Source organism: Trematomus bernacchii, unplaced genomic scaffold (assembly GCF_902827165.1).
Source record: "Trematomus bernacchii unplaced genomic scaffold, fTreBer1.1, whole genome shotgun sequence".
Lineage (NCBI taxonomy): Eukaryota > Metazoa > Chordata > Actinopteri > Perciformes > Nototheniidae > Trematomus > Trematomus bernacchii.
Window position 1 is genome coordinate 2,223,985 of NW_022987876.1, and position 14,583 is coordinate 2,238,567.

At 44.0% G+C, this 14,583-nt stretch overlaps 1 protein-coding gene across 4 annotated transcripts in view; it reads right to left on the reverse strand.

Annotated features, from left to right (window-relative positions):
• Positions 1-582: 582 nt before the first annotated feature.
• The window catches only part of klf8 (Kruppel-like factor 8), a 71,507-nt gene continuing 57,506 nt past the window's right edge, over positions 583-14,583 (reverse strand). For 3 of the 4 annotated variants that reach the window (XM_034113974.1, XM_034113975.1, XM_034113977.1), the window contains exons 3-8: positions 11,069-11,329; positions 10,553-10,633; positions 10,221-10,455; positions 3,582-3,693; positions 1,740-1,879; positions 583-994 (exon numbers count right to left, since the gene is read on the reverse strand). In XM_034113974.1, the coding sequence (XP_033969865.1) occupies positions 813-994; positions 1,740-1,879; positions 3,582-3,693; positions 10,221-10,455; positions 10,553-10,633; positions 11,069-11,329 (1,011 nt within the window). In that variant the 3' untranslated portion in view covers positions 583-812. The remainder of the gene's footprint in view (positions 995-1,739; positions 1,880-3,581; positions 3,694-10,220; positions 10,456-10,552; positions 10,634-11,068; positions 11,330-14,583) is intronic. The other variant, XM_034113976.1, reaches the window with a different exon arrangement.

Sequence of the window (14,583 nt, forward strand, 5' to 3'; positions counted from 1 at the left end):
GTTCGATCAGAAAGCTCCTGATGAAGATAAATATTTGTACCTCAAAATAAATGTAGTTTCTTAAAACGTTCCTGTGGTTGGAAGGGGATAATTCATTCATTTTTTTCTTACTGACATTTGTTTTAAAAAAAATCATAAAATATCAAATTCCAGCTTTCACAACTTCCCGACTTCCCGATATGTTCAGAGTTCATATTGTTCAGGCAGCTGAAGTGACATCGCTCTGCTTTCAGTTCACACTCTACTCCTCCTCCTCTCCTTCGGATGGATGCTGTTGTATGACCTTCAGAGGAGATGGAGGATGCTGGGGAGTGTTGGGTGGACGGTGATGATGATGAAGATGTGTTGAAACACACATATTATTAAAACTAAACCTCCAACACACACACACACACACACACACACACACACACACACACACACACACACACACACACACACACACACACACACACACACACACACACACACACACACACACACACACACACACACACACACACACACACACACACACACACACACACACACACACACACACACACACACACACACACACACACACACACACACACACACACACACACATTCCTGATATTCCTGTGATTCCATGATGATGATGAGGAGGAGGAGGAAGAGGAGGAAGGAGAGGAGGAGGTACTGTGTCTCTTTTTCTCTGCTGATAAAAATCCTGATGTAGGCTCCAGCAGAGGTGAAGTTTTTTTAGCCTTAGTTTGGAGGGGGGTCTCTGGTACAAGATGTGCTGTGAGGGGGGGGGGGGGGGGTTAGGGTGAGGGAGGGGGGGTCAGAGTTCACATCATGACGTGGCGGCGGCGGTGCAGGGACAGGTGGTCCGAGCGGGAGAAGGAGCGGTCGCACTCGGTGCAGCGGAACGGTTTGATGCCCGTGTGTTTGCGGAAATGTCGGGTGAGCTCGTCGGAGCGGGCGAAGCGCCAGGTGCAGCCCTCCCAGGTGCAGTGGTAGGGTTTCTCTCCTGGGGGGGGGGGGGGGGAGACAAGGAGACAAGGAGTTAGGAGAGATGACAGGAAGGGAGGCGGTAAGAAAAAGATGGGAGGCGAGAAGAGTGTTTGGATTCTGGACGGATCTACCAGAGAAAAAGTCATGTTATCCTGCTTCAGTTAGGTTTGAACTACATTTCCCAGAATTCCCAGCCCAGGTAAAATGTCTCTCTGCCTCTTTTGTAAAGATCTTTTACTGTAAGATTATTCATTGTAAGAATAAGAACAAATAACACTAAACAAAAAGCATTTAGCCTGCTCAACTTTTTATTTCCGGCTCTCTTCACCTTTTAAAAATTATTTTGCAATTGTTATGTCTAATAATTATCAAGCTTTTCACAGAACTACCAGTTACCTGAATAAGATAAAACAGCAACACCATTTTGTAGCATTTTCTTTAGGAGAGCAAATAACATTTTAGCTTTTGGACTGGTGGACCTTTTAAGGGTTCAACTCTTCGTAGATACATGACAATTAATATACCAGCAGAAAAATGCTCACTCTTTGATTGAAGTTTAGCTCATTTGAAACTAATCCATCGGCACTTACAATAGTTAGGCTTTTTGAACCAAATGTAGCTGCAGGTTTTGTGATGTTTTGAGTTTACAACACTTCAGCATCAGCTAAATATAATATAATGTAACCGGCAGTGATGTTCTTTTTAGGGGTGAACGGCTCCTTTAAACCTGGACAGATGTTGCTTCTCTGCTCAGCTCTCACCTGTGTGTATCCTCCGGTGGGCTTTGAGGTGGGAGCTCTTGGTGTAAACTTTTTGGCAGCCTTCATAATCACACATGTGGATCCGCCTCCTCTTGACGTCCGGAGAGTCTGGGTCCACGGGCTCCAGGTCCATCACCGACCTGAGGGGGGAACGGGAGGCAGTGAGGCTGAGTTAAACAATTCAAACATTATCCATAGCCATATCATGAAAGCAGGTTTATTTCAACGTTATGTTTGTGCCACAGGGGGGCGACAGAGACATACTATTTCCCACACAGCTTCCACCTCACTGCGTCTCCTTTTCCCTTCATATCTTAACTCCTTCTCTCCTCATACCAACGAAAGAGAGAATGAAACTACATACACCCCCCCATATTCTCCCTCTTAGATTCAATCTAAATTATGTTGTCATTGATAACATTGTTTGTACTGTGATCTTCCGATTTAATTATGATATTCATTCAAAAACCATGATGTAGGTAAAACTGTATTGAAAGAAAAACCTTCTCTGTTTCTCACTTGCCATTACACACACACACACACACACACACACACACACACACACACACACACACACACACACACACACACACACACACACACACACACACACACACACACACACACACACACACACACACACACACACACACACACACACACACACACACACACACACACACACACACACACACACACACACACACACACACACACACACACACACACACACACACACACACACACAAGATTAAAGCACTAAGCTAACCGTCTGCGTCCACACCCTGGATTTCAGTTACAGTCAGCAGCCTCGCCCACTGGGTGTGGCAGGAGCTCTGATTTACTAACCAACACCCTGGACACCCTGGACACACACACAGTGTTGCTGTTTTGCGTGCCTCTACACTGGCACAGTAACCTTCACTCTGCAGCCTTGAGTTAACAACCTTTCAAAATGCCACACTTCACTGGAGAAGAACAAAAAGTCCTCAATTTGTACTGAGCATGCAAACATGACACACACACACACACAGAGACACACACACTGATACATCCAGGGCGTCTCCGTGTGTTCTGCTGAATACAGAGGGTTACATAAGGTTATATAAGTGTCCAGCCAGGCAGCGCCGCAGTAATGTAATTACTCTGCAGGGGAGGAAGGTGATCCACACAAAGACCACATTTCCCAGAAACCCCGCTGCGCATTTACTCTCTCTCTCGCTGGCCCTGTCAACTCCCATCATGGACTTTGAACTGAGATGACATCATGCATGGTTTGTTGTATTTATGTCCTGTCAACAGCGGCAGACATCTCGTTTATAATGGACCTTAGCTGTAGCAGAAGACAGGTTTTCATACAAATGTATTGCAAATTGTAACCCAACATTAAAACATTGGCATTCTGGCACAGGTAAGAACTGATTTAAAGTTTCAAGGCAGAGGTAGAATACAAAACAATCTAACAAATATTAGAATATAGCCTTAAAATCTTTATATGAGGTCAAGGGTAGTTTGTCTCCTCTACAGACTTAAGCTAATGCCATGTAAATTCCCCAAATGACCATTTAATTTAGGATACTTTTGTGGATACTCAGATCAATGTGGCTCTACATCTGGCATTTCCATCCTTTGTAGTTGCAGCAAACAGGACTGCATCCCCTACATGCTAATACAGATGCTGGTAGAGAACAACACCAGAACAAAACAGAGACTAGTGGCAAAATAAACCACATGTGCGTCCCACTTTGCGGGAATGTATCTCTCTCAGGTGTGGGAACATTTTGAACTCAAGGTGTCTTTAAATATAGTCAGCTTGTTGTTTGCATCTGTGTCTGGACTCACCCTGCGTCGAGGCTCTGGGCGCTGAGGGAGGCGGACCCCGACTCTGTGCCGCTCTCTGCATCGCTGTCACTCTGAAACTCCACCGGAGACGTCGAGCCGGGCTTAAAACGAACTGCAGAGAGAGGACAGGATGGAGGGGAAAAGATAGATGGAATAAAAAGAGAGAATCAGGGGAATGAAAGTAGGAGAATGAAGAAGTGAAAAGAAGGAAGGGGGAACAGACAGAAAACAGCAGGGGGTTAATAACTTCTTAACAGAGATTCCAGCACATTAGCAAGACAACGCTCAGTGTGTCTGTCTGTCTGTCTGTCTGTCTGTCTGTCTGTCTGTCTGTCTGTCTGTCTGTCTGTCTGTCTGTCTGTCTGTCTGTCTGTGTGTCTGTGTGTCTGTCTGTCTGTCTGTCTGTGTGTGTGTGTGTGTGTGATTAACTTTCTGTTACCAGGTAGAAACTGCTCCGTGTCTCAACACTGCTTCTCTTTCTTGTGTTGCGATTTCAACAACCTTTAACAATGTCAGAGCAGGGGGAGCCGTGTGAACAGATGTTAATGAAAAACACTCTGCAGAACTGAGAGACAACGCTAATTAGCAATTAACTGAAAGACAAATCACTGGAGGCGATCCGGAGCCTCTGCTGGGCGTCCTTCAGTTTAGGCAAGCTGCTGGAAATACTAACATATTTTGGGTTTTCAGCAAGAAAGATTTTAAAGAAGTGGTCTTGCTTTGCTTTGAGTTTGGTTGGATATTTGCAAAATGAAATAAACGCTAATCTCTGTAATGCCAGGTATCAGTGAGATGAAACGAGATAAGAAGATCACAAACTTGATCTTCAGAGCGGTTTTAATCAAGTTTTTTATACAAATAATGGTTTAAATGACAATGAAAATGATCATAAGACTCTATAGCGTTGTTGTTTTTTACGTACTATGATAGGATGGGGAATCGGATTCGTTTTCCGAAAATGTACTCAGAATATTTCAAATTATCTAAAATGTAACATCACTGTTTAATAAATATAAAAAAATGTAACTTTTACCTACAAAAATCTGACTTTCTTTTCTCTTTGAACATCTTCAATGCAATATAAAATGGATTGTAAATATTTAGCATTTAATTAGTCATTTAAACTGGCACAATCTTAAGAAACACACAAGTCAACAGCAGGAGTTTTCACGAAAACATTTGCCAAATTGCCCTATTTGAAAGTATAATCAAGTGACACTAAGTAGGATCTAAAAGCATAATATATAAGTATAATCTTGACTAATTATAGTCCATTTTTGCTTTAAAAAAAGCTTTAGGTAATCCCATGACATGTTAACAGTTACCTCCAAACCCTGATCAGATGTTAATGTTTATTCTTCATTAAGTGACGTGGTCATGTGTCGAGTCATTTTCATTAACATTCCTGACATAGCTTCTGAAATGTAATTTCTAAAAGGATCTATTTGGTAATATGATTACTATCAATGGGCATGATGTGAGAAGGTATTCCTATATCATATTATCTCGATCATATCATATTGATTTCCTTGGTGAGACGTGATGTGTCTGTAAACATCATGTCCTCTGCGGTCAGATGATCTGTGTCTGGATCAGAGAGCAGCTCTGATTCACTTAGTCTCTCCGGACATTTCTCCCACTTTCTCCCCCCTCTCTCTCTCCCCTCTCTCTCTCCCTCTCTCTCTCCCCTCTCTCCTCTCTCTCCTCTCTCTCCCTCTCTCTCCCCTCTCTGCCTCTCTCTCTCCCTCTCTCCCCCTCTCTCTCCCCCTTCTCTCCTCCCCTCGGTCTCATCCTCCCCTCTCTCTCCCCTCTCTCTCTCCTCTCTCTCTCCCCCCTCTCTCTCTCTCCCCTCTCTCTCTCTCCCCTCTCTCTCTCCCCTCTCTCTCTCCCTCTCTCTCCCTCTCTCTCTCTCTCGACTCTCCCCTCTCTCTCTCTCTCTCTCTCCCTCTCTCTCCATCCCTCTCTCTCTCCCCATCTCTCTCCCCCTCTCTCTTCCCATGTTTCAGTTAGTCTCTTGCTTCGTCAGAAATAAAACTACTTTAGCTAAAAAACACTACAATAGCAAACAAAGAACAGAGGTGTAAAGTAACTAAGTACATTTACTCAAGTACTGTTCTTAATTATAATATTGAGGTACTTTTCTTTACTTGAGTATTTCCATTTTATTTTATTTGTACTTCTACTCCACTACATGTATTTAATACCTTTAGTTACTTTACATTCCTACACTCTGGTACTTTTACTCAAGTATAAGATCTGAGTACTTCTCCCAACACTGCATATTCAGAGTGTGATTTTTAACTCTTTGGTCAAAAATCTTAGTGAATGCTAAGAAAAAAGCCGACCCCCCTCCTCCCATCTGTCTGCAGGAATGTGGCCGCCATGAGGTTTAAAGTCCAGAGAGAGAGCGAGGAGGGGTGAGGCGGGGTGAGGAGGGGTGAGGGGGTGACGCAAGGAATTTGGGTGGAGTATGTGTGTTGGTATGGAGAGGGTCACACAGCAAGAGAAGTGTTCTTTGTTTCCGGAGACAATTAAAACCCCCGACCCCTTCACTGTTCAAAGACAGAACAGCCCATCTCCTCTTCTCTCGACCCCTGAAACCTCTCCTCCTCACCCCGACACCCCCCCCCACCCAGTCTGACTCCTTTCCTCCATCAGTGTCTACCTATCCACCCCCCTCCCCCCTCCCTCCCCCCTCCCTCCTCCCTCCATCCGTTTCCCTCCCACACAGCTCCACAGGAACAGAACAAGTCATGCTGCCTCCTGCTTGTTTCGCTTAGCAGGTACAGGAGGAAACAGAACATATCAAAGTTCCTGTCTCCCCTCTTCCCCCCCCCTCACTCCCCTTGCCAGGCTCACATCTTCACTCTTTGTTTCCGATCAGTGTTGAACGTGGGCTGATGACATGCACCAACAAAGAAGAGTGTCTACACGACTACAAGAACAGGCGGCAACTGCACTTAATCAATTACAGAGGACTTCTTTTGTTCATCTTCAGGTTCATATCAGTATGTAGTGTCTCTACTTTAAAGAGTCCTTTCCTGCTGATGTTCAGGTGTATATCAGTATGTAGTGTCTCTACTTTAAAGAGTCCTCTCCTGCTGATGTTCAGGTGTATATCAGTATGTAGTGTCTCTACTTTAAAGAGTCCTCTCCTGCTGATGTTCAGGTGTATATCAGTATGTAGTGTCTCTACTTTAAAGAGTCCTCTCCTGCTGATGTTCAGGTGTATATCAGTATGTAGTGTCTCTACTTTAAAGAGTCCTCTCCTGCTGATGTTCAGGTGTATATCAGTATGTAGTTTCTCTACTTTAAAGAGTCCTCTCCTGCTGATGTTCAGGTGTATATCAGTATGTAGTGTCTCTACTTTAAAGAGTCCTCTCCTGCTGATGTTCAGGTGTAGATCAGTATGTAGTGTCTCTACTTTAAAGAGTCCTCTCCTGCTGATGTTCAGGTGTATATCAGTATGTAGTGTCTCTACTTTAAAGAGTCCTCTCCTGCTGATGTTCAGGTGTATATCAGTATGTATTATCTCTACTTTAAAGAGTCCTCTCCTGCTGATGTTCAGGTGTATATCAGTATGTAGTGTCTCTACTTTAAAGAGTCCTCTCCTGCTGATGTTCAGGTGTATATCAGTATGTATTATCTCTACTATAAAGAGTCCTCTCCTGCTGATGTTCAGGTGTATATCAGTATGTATTGTCTCTACTTTAAAGAGTCCTCTCCTGACTTTACTGCAGTTTGTCAAATGGGTGGAGGCCCGTTTCGCCAGCTAGCCTGAGCAAATGAAGAGTTTCCCGTCATGTTTACACAGCCTCCTTTAACCCCTCTGTTCACAGTTTCTTAACACTAATCAACTGGATTCAAGGGAACATTTGCGTTTACGCCGCATATGCGTTTTCAAAAAGGTATTCCGTTCACACGCGTTCGATTCATTCAACGTGTCCGTTCACACGAGACTGCTGGAAACGCTGTAGTACATATGCCAGGCCTGTAAGTGGCGCTGCTGCTGCCACAAAATACACCAAAAGCAGCGAAGAAGACCCCGCCCCCGGAGCATTGTTGCCATGGTTGCCCTTCTGTTTATTCTCCGCGGTGGACGGCGTGTGGAGTCCACCGGTGTTCTTCATCTGCTGGTGGACTAACCAGTCCACCAGCAGATGAAGAACACCCACCTCTCCGCCTCTTCCAAGGGACGAGGGGACCATGTGGCAGAGTTTCCGTTAACATTTTTTTTCGCCGGTCAACATGTCCGTTAAAGTTTAAATCTGAGCAGGAGACGTGGGGAGACGGAGGCGGGGCTATTTCATCGTTATCAGAAAATGATCGTATAGAGGCGATTACACGGAGCCGTTTGACCCCCCAGAGCGCTCCGTTTGCAGATCTATCCACCTTGGGACCCGTTATCGTTTGCGGGGTCCGTTCCTATCGTTTTGTTACGGCCTCGTGGAAATGAAAGGGCTATACGCAAGAGAAACTATGCGGATACAACCCGTTTCGTCCTCGTGTAAATGGGGTCTAAGTCTGACTTGATGACAGCATGACAACACGTGTCCCTTCAGCATTGATCACCTGTTCACACACTGCGTCATCTCAGAGTCAGAGAAAGGTCACGGCAGAGTGTTTGAGTAGCAGCTCAGGTAAAAGTAAAAAAAAATGACAGAGAGTGACTCAGCAGTGTCGAACAGTGTGTGCTCTCATTCTGATTCATGAGACTTGGAGAGAATCAGCTGCTGAGATGTTGACAGGTGCATTTCAATCGGGAACAGCAATAACTTTTACTTTCATGAGGTAGAACTTCTGTGTAACATTTCACCAAGTTTCCTAATTTAGACGGCAGCATCGGTCATCTGGCACATATGGACGGCTTCCAGAATGACAAAGATAGACAGGCCGACAGACGGCAAGTCTAACATATCACTAACCACAAACACACACCAACCGTCCCTCAAGAGACACACTGAACTCCTCTGAGGCCGAGAGCGCCCTGGAAATAACAGAGTGGGCAGGAGTGACAGATCAGGGACGAACAATGGCGGGCGTGACAGTCAAAGATAGGAATAAATAGAATGGGAAAGGAGAGGTATGGAAATAAATCAACCATCTCCTTCCTCTTCCTGAATGATATTGACTTGCATGATCTTTAAACAACCACTCCCTCCCTGTGCAGTGGACCTTCCCAACATCCTGTGTGTGTGTGTGTGTGTGTGTGTGTGGTGTGTGTGTGTGTGTGTGTGTGTGTGTGTGTGTGTGTGTGTGTGTGTGTGTGTGTGTGTGTGTGTGTGTGTGTGTGTGTGTGTGTGTGTGTGTGTGTGTGTGTGTGTGTGTGACTGTGTGTGTGTGTGTGTGTATAAACATACATCTGGGTATCTGAATTGCCTCACAACAAAACAATCCAATCATTTACTTGTAAAAACATGGGATTTAAAAATAGAAATCAGAGATCTCACACCTTCTTAAACATAACATTCTTTTGTACAGGACTTTCTAAAAAGTAACTTCCCCCAAATTCTATTGGCAGAGCCCGAGACTCAAGATGTCCATGCACACAAGACAAAACAGGTCTTTGAATCCTTTAAATCCAATGGGAAATGTCCTTTATGGTCTATTACCTTTTTCATGTGTTTTTTATATGTTACTAATTTAGTCTCTTCCCACAAACCCGAGTTGGTGATTGTTGGAACAGTGGAAAGACTAACAAGAAGAACTACGACAAGAAAAACTACTTTTTTTCCTTCAATGGAGTCTAGTGGCTTTGAGAGGAGAATATTTATTGTATGTTCGGTACAATATAAATCAATATAAGAGTCCAAATCACTGTTGATTCGATTTATTTTATAATAACTGGGTGTCATCTTCCCATCACTTTTGATAGAAGCTAGAGCCGATAATAATGTGGCTAATGCAGTGTCATTTGTCACGAAAATGAACAACGATTGTAACCTTTTACTTAAAGTGGACCTATCATGCTATATTTGAATAATATAGTGTAGGACCATACCTATATAAGGCATATTTATACTTTTTTTTATTTTTTTAAATACCAAACAGATCATGCATTTTAGCCATGCCTCATTTCGCTCAATTTGACATTTTTTAGATCTGTTTTAGCAAGGGCAGATTCAGTGAGAACAGCACCATCTACAGGCCTGGCATATGTACTACAGCGTCTCCAGCGCTTTCGAACGGCAATGGCCGTGGCGGTCTCCTCCTGATTGGTGGAGTTGGCCTAATAGCCGTAGCGCCACCGTCCTGACGTCAGGACAGTGTTCAAATCTGGATCAGTTTTTATCAGATCCGTTGCAGCCCCTTTTTTAGAGATTTGGGTATGGAGGAAAATAGAGAGGGTTGTGTTTTCTGACACTTGGTGAGTTCCCTGGAACACCGGGGACACATATTCATGTAGAAAAGACGTACAAAAGTGCATTTTGCATGATAGGTCCCCTTTAAGTCAAAGTCAAAGTCAACTGTACAGACAGAGAGATCGAAATACTGATTCCCACAATCCCGAATACAAAAATACCGATATATATAAAAATACTTATAGAAATATGTATATCCTATATATACAGATGTTGGTGGATGTAAGTGTGTTTTGTATGTAGTGGGAAAGAAGCTTTTACTGGAAGCAACACTCACCAGATCCTTCTGAGCGGCCGTCGCTGCCTATGAGCGGCACGGTGATGGCTGCCGTGGCGACGCTGTCAGTCGTCATGGTGGTGTAGACGACAGGAAGCGACTGCACCACCACCGGGATGGTCTGCAGCTGGCCCACCTTGCTGGGCATGCTGACGGAGGGGATGGTGTGGATGACGTGGAGGATCTGCTGACCCCCGGCACCCTGAGTGGCCAAGATGGAGCCTGGAGAGAGGACCTGGAGGAGGAGGAAGAGGAAGAGGAAGAGTGTTACATCTACTGCGAAACTTAACTTAAATTGGCAAATTAATTGCTCTGTATGCTGCATGCCTCACAATGGAGTGGTGCAGAGAAGACATATTTTCATTGGCCTTTCCGGAAGTTAGCATCGCAAAGGTCTCTGGCCTAAGGAGATTCTTCCATCGGATTTGGGAATATTGCAAAAATTAAGATCAGCGGCAAACACATAATGATATGATACTTTTAAAAAAAATGTCAGCAGGATAATCCCTACATGTTAACACCGCTTTTATCACAAAAAAACATCTGACTTCCAGGGAATATGCTGACTCATTATAAGGGTTTGGGACTCATTCATTCAAAACATTGAAAAAGAGAAAAAAGGTGTTTATCAATAAAACAGATAAAATAGTGCAAGTAAATACAATAAAATAGTGCCATAAGAGTCTATATACAAGTGATACATGATTTGTAAGTTGCAAACAGGTGAATGTTATGGATGTTCTTAGTTCAGGTGTTTAACAGTTTGACTTCAAGGGAATATTCTGACTAATTTCAAGGTTTTGGGACTCATTCATTCACACCATTGAAAAAGAGCAAACTGTATTTACCATGGAGCCTATGGTTTGTATTGTGGAGGGGACGGGTGTAGCGGACATTTGTGTCACCATGCCGCTGGGGGCAGGGTTCATGGTGGTGCCCGCGGCGGAGGAGGGGAGCGAGGAGGGGCGGGGCTTGTTGAGTGACAGGTCCACGGGCTCGGTCTGGTCCTCAGCGGGGGGCGGGTCGGGGGAGGCGGGCTCCGACTTACACACCGGCTCCGTCTTCACCCTCAGGTCTGTCGTCTGCGTGCAGTCCTCACCTTCACCCACCTGCAGGGGACACGGAGGGAAGAAAGAGAGTCTTAGGACGCTGATTGTACTTTGGGATGTGTGTGGCACTTCCTATTCATGCTTAATTTTTATGTATATTTCCCTTATTTTGAATCCCTTTTTGCTGCTTCACTTGTTTAAAATATCGTATCCAATTAAAGACAAGTATTATTATTGGATAGCTGTTGGTAACTCATTATTACTTTTACTCCTGACCTTTGCTGAGTCAAATGATAAGCTCAACTCAATCAGACTTTCACAGGACTCATTTCATTGACAAACCGAGATATTAATTCGACTAATGTAATCACGCTTAAGTGAAGTATGTCAATGCATGCTGCTTGAGAGTTTAGAAAGCCAGCAGGACCCACAAACACAGAAATGATCTCATTAGTTTTATTTGAATTAGCTGAAAACACACGACCAAGGGAAACACAGCAGCAAATGGTTTTTTAAAACGTCTGTCACATGGTCTTTACATGAACATGGCAGTGGACTAAAGGCAACACATATTCATATTTATCATATGGGTGCAAAGAACATGAAGTTATTTCACATTCATTTTCCACACATACAGTGATGAGAATACTTCCTGATTTAAATCGCTCGAGTTAAACTATCAGTACCATTAACTTATATAGAGAGGCGAAGTCCCTCCCTTTCCGGTGGACCTCCATGGGACCTTATTTCAGAAAAAGTATTATCTTTGGATCCCGTTTGAATTGAGCCACGAATTACACATATGATGTTTGTCAATTTAAAAGATAATTGTGCAAGTCAAAACATTTAAAATGTGTCGTAAAACTGTGAAGTAACACTTTTTTTTGTGTGAAACCGCTCAATGAACTCCATCTCCCGTCTTGCACCACACACCAAGACGGCCGTCACGTTGGCACATTTCACTTCTTTCTTTCAGAATGAGGCGGAAAGTATTAAAAGAGGTGAAAATCACTCCAAGTCTGGGCATGTTGAGAGCTGTACATACACACAAGGGGAGTTAGTCGGTTCCTAAGAGCCAGCATGCGGGACCGGGACTCTGGGATTTGTAGTCTTTCTAGTTACGTATTTTTCATAGTCTTATATTTCAACAGTTTTACGACAAACTGTGACTTTTTTTTACTTGGAAATGATTTTTTAAGATTGACAAACATCATATGTGTAATTCATGGCTCAATTCAAACGGGATCGAGAGATACGTCTTCTCTCTCCATTGACTTCAATACATAATTTTTCCAAAATAAGGTCCCATGGGGCGGAAGTAGATGGGCGGGACTTCGCCTCTCTATAGCTGGTCTTTTAAGTTAAAAGTCCCAAAAGTAAACGCCTTAGTGCTTCAATTTAAATGGCATTTGAAAACTCACCACTAAAGTCACAATTAAAATGTTTTTTAACTTTTTTTAAATGTTAGATGTTGCTCGTTATCTATCTTTGCTTGACCACTTCTTGAAATCCCTGTCTTTAGTGCATTTTCTGTGTATGATTTTGTTTTAAATTCTGTCTTTTTGTTGCACCTTTATTGTATATCGTTGCGTTTTGTACGAAAAGTAAAAAGTGCAAGCCTATGTACATCAAATAAGCTTGAGGAGATAACTTAACTACAACTCCCAGGGTGCATTGTGGTACAAAGCATTCCTTCACAGAGCCTTCTTGTGTGCTGCCAGGGAAAGCTAAAGATTTCACTTTGTCTCATCAAACATTCAGCCAACATTTCAGACTCTGGGTCAAAGGATGAAATCACCAACTAAAGCCGTATTTCACCAACAGTTGCACACAAAGAAAAGCATTTTCAGTTTGCTGCAGCTCTGATCTGATTCAGCTCAGTAAACTGGACTTCTCTGAACAACCACGGCTGCTGAGGCGTTTTCATATCACGCCCTAGATTTCTCTCAGAGCACCCCACTCTCCTCGACAGCCACCCAGGGCTCAGCTGTGGAGCTCCTCACAGAACAATGGCTGCTGTGTGGGACTCAGAGGGGGAGGAGGGGGAGAGAGTGAGAGAGAGGGCTGCTGGGTATAGAGAGAGAGACTGGTACTGATTAAGAGAGAGAGAGAGAGAGAGAGAGAGTCAAAGAGAGAAGTGAGAGGGAGCAGCAGTCCAGGAGTTGGCCTCCATCCAGTTCTGCTGAGAGGGTGGAGACAACGCTACGCCCTTTTATCGGGTCACACAGTTCGGCTGCAGGCTGATGGAGCAACTATCATTGCACACACAGATACAGGAGTAAGAGGGAGGGTTTGCATTAATTCAGTGCATTACAAGTCCAGTGAAGGGGCGTGGCTGTGGCTAAATGCTAACTAATTATCTGGATTTTAGGACTCATTCCTGCACAACTCTGTACACTAAGTCTCTGTCCTTTCAGCTGCACTGAATAATAATAAAGGGGGAAAGCAGCCAATTAAAAAAATGGTTGTATTCCTTACAAGCATTGGTGTTTTTCTTGAAGTGACAATACAAAGGTTTGGATATGCTCACGTAAAAAAAAACGATCCAACTTGACTCAAACTTGGTTCAGGTAAAGAGGGGATGGAGGAGCTCCCATAGGGAATAAGGAGAGGACAGAGGAAGCAAACACATACAAGACAAACACACAGAAACTGCACCAAACTTGGCTGAGGTGAGGAGGGATTTCAGGAGCCCGATAACCAGCCAATAGGAGAAGAGAGAAGAGGAAATGAAAGGGAGGATCAGCGGGGCGAAAAGGGACGAGCAGGGCCGTAACGTGATTATAGAGACAGCCCCCCCAACAACAAGAACAACACTGAAAAGAAAATGAAGTGTGAAAGAAGTGAGGGAGCGGATGAGGCAGAGAGAAAAGAGTGAAAGAGAGAGTGGGTGGGAAAGGCCTTCAGTTGCCATGGAAACTGGGAGCTATCAGCTGACTCCATGTTTGTTCCACTCGTTCCCCACCCTGCACCACCACTCCTAGTCCGTTCATCTTTCCATCACTTCACCCCCCACCTCTTCATGTTCTCTCTATCTCAAGACCACACCACCTTTTCACCTTTTTTCTCCCCCCCCCCCCCTCCCCCTCCTCTCTCACTCCTCACATCAACCACACCCTTGTATCTTTCCGCCTCACCCTTCTTTTTCGGCTCCATTTCCACCCACTCCCTCTAGTATTCCTCCATTTCTCCATTTCTCATCTGGGTTTTTTTTTCTTCCCCTCTGCTTCATTTTTCACGGTTGCTCAGATTAAACATTAAACCCACAATTCTTTGCTAAATCCCCAAAAGAAAGGGCTGAGAGAGAGGAGGAA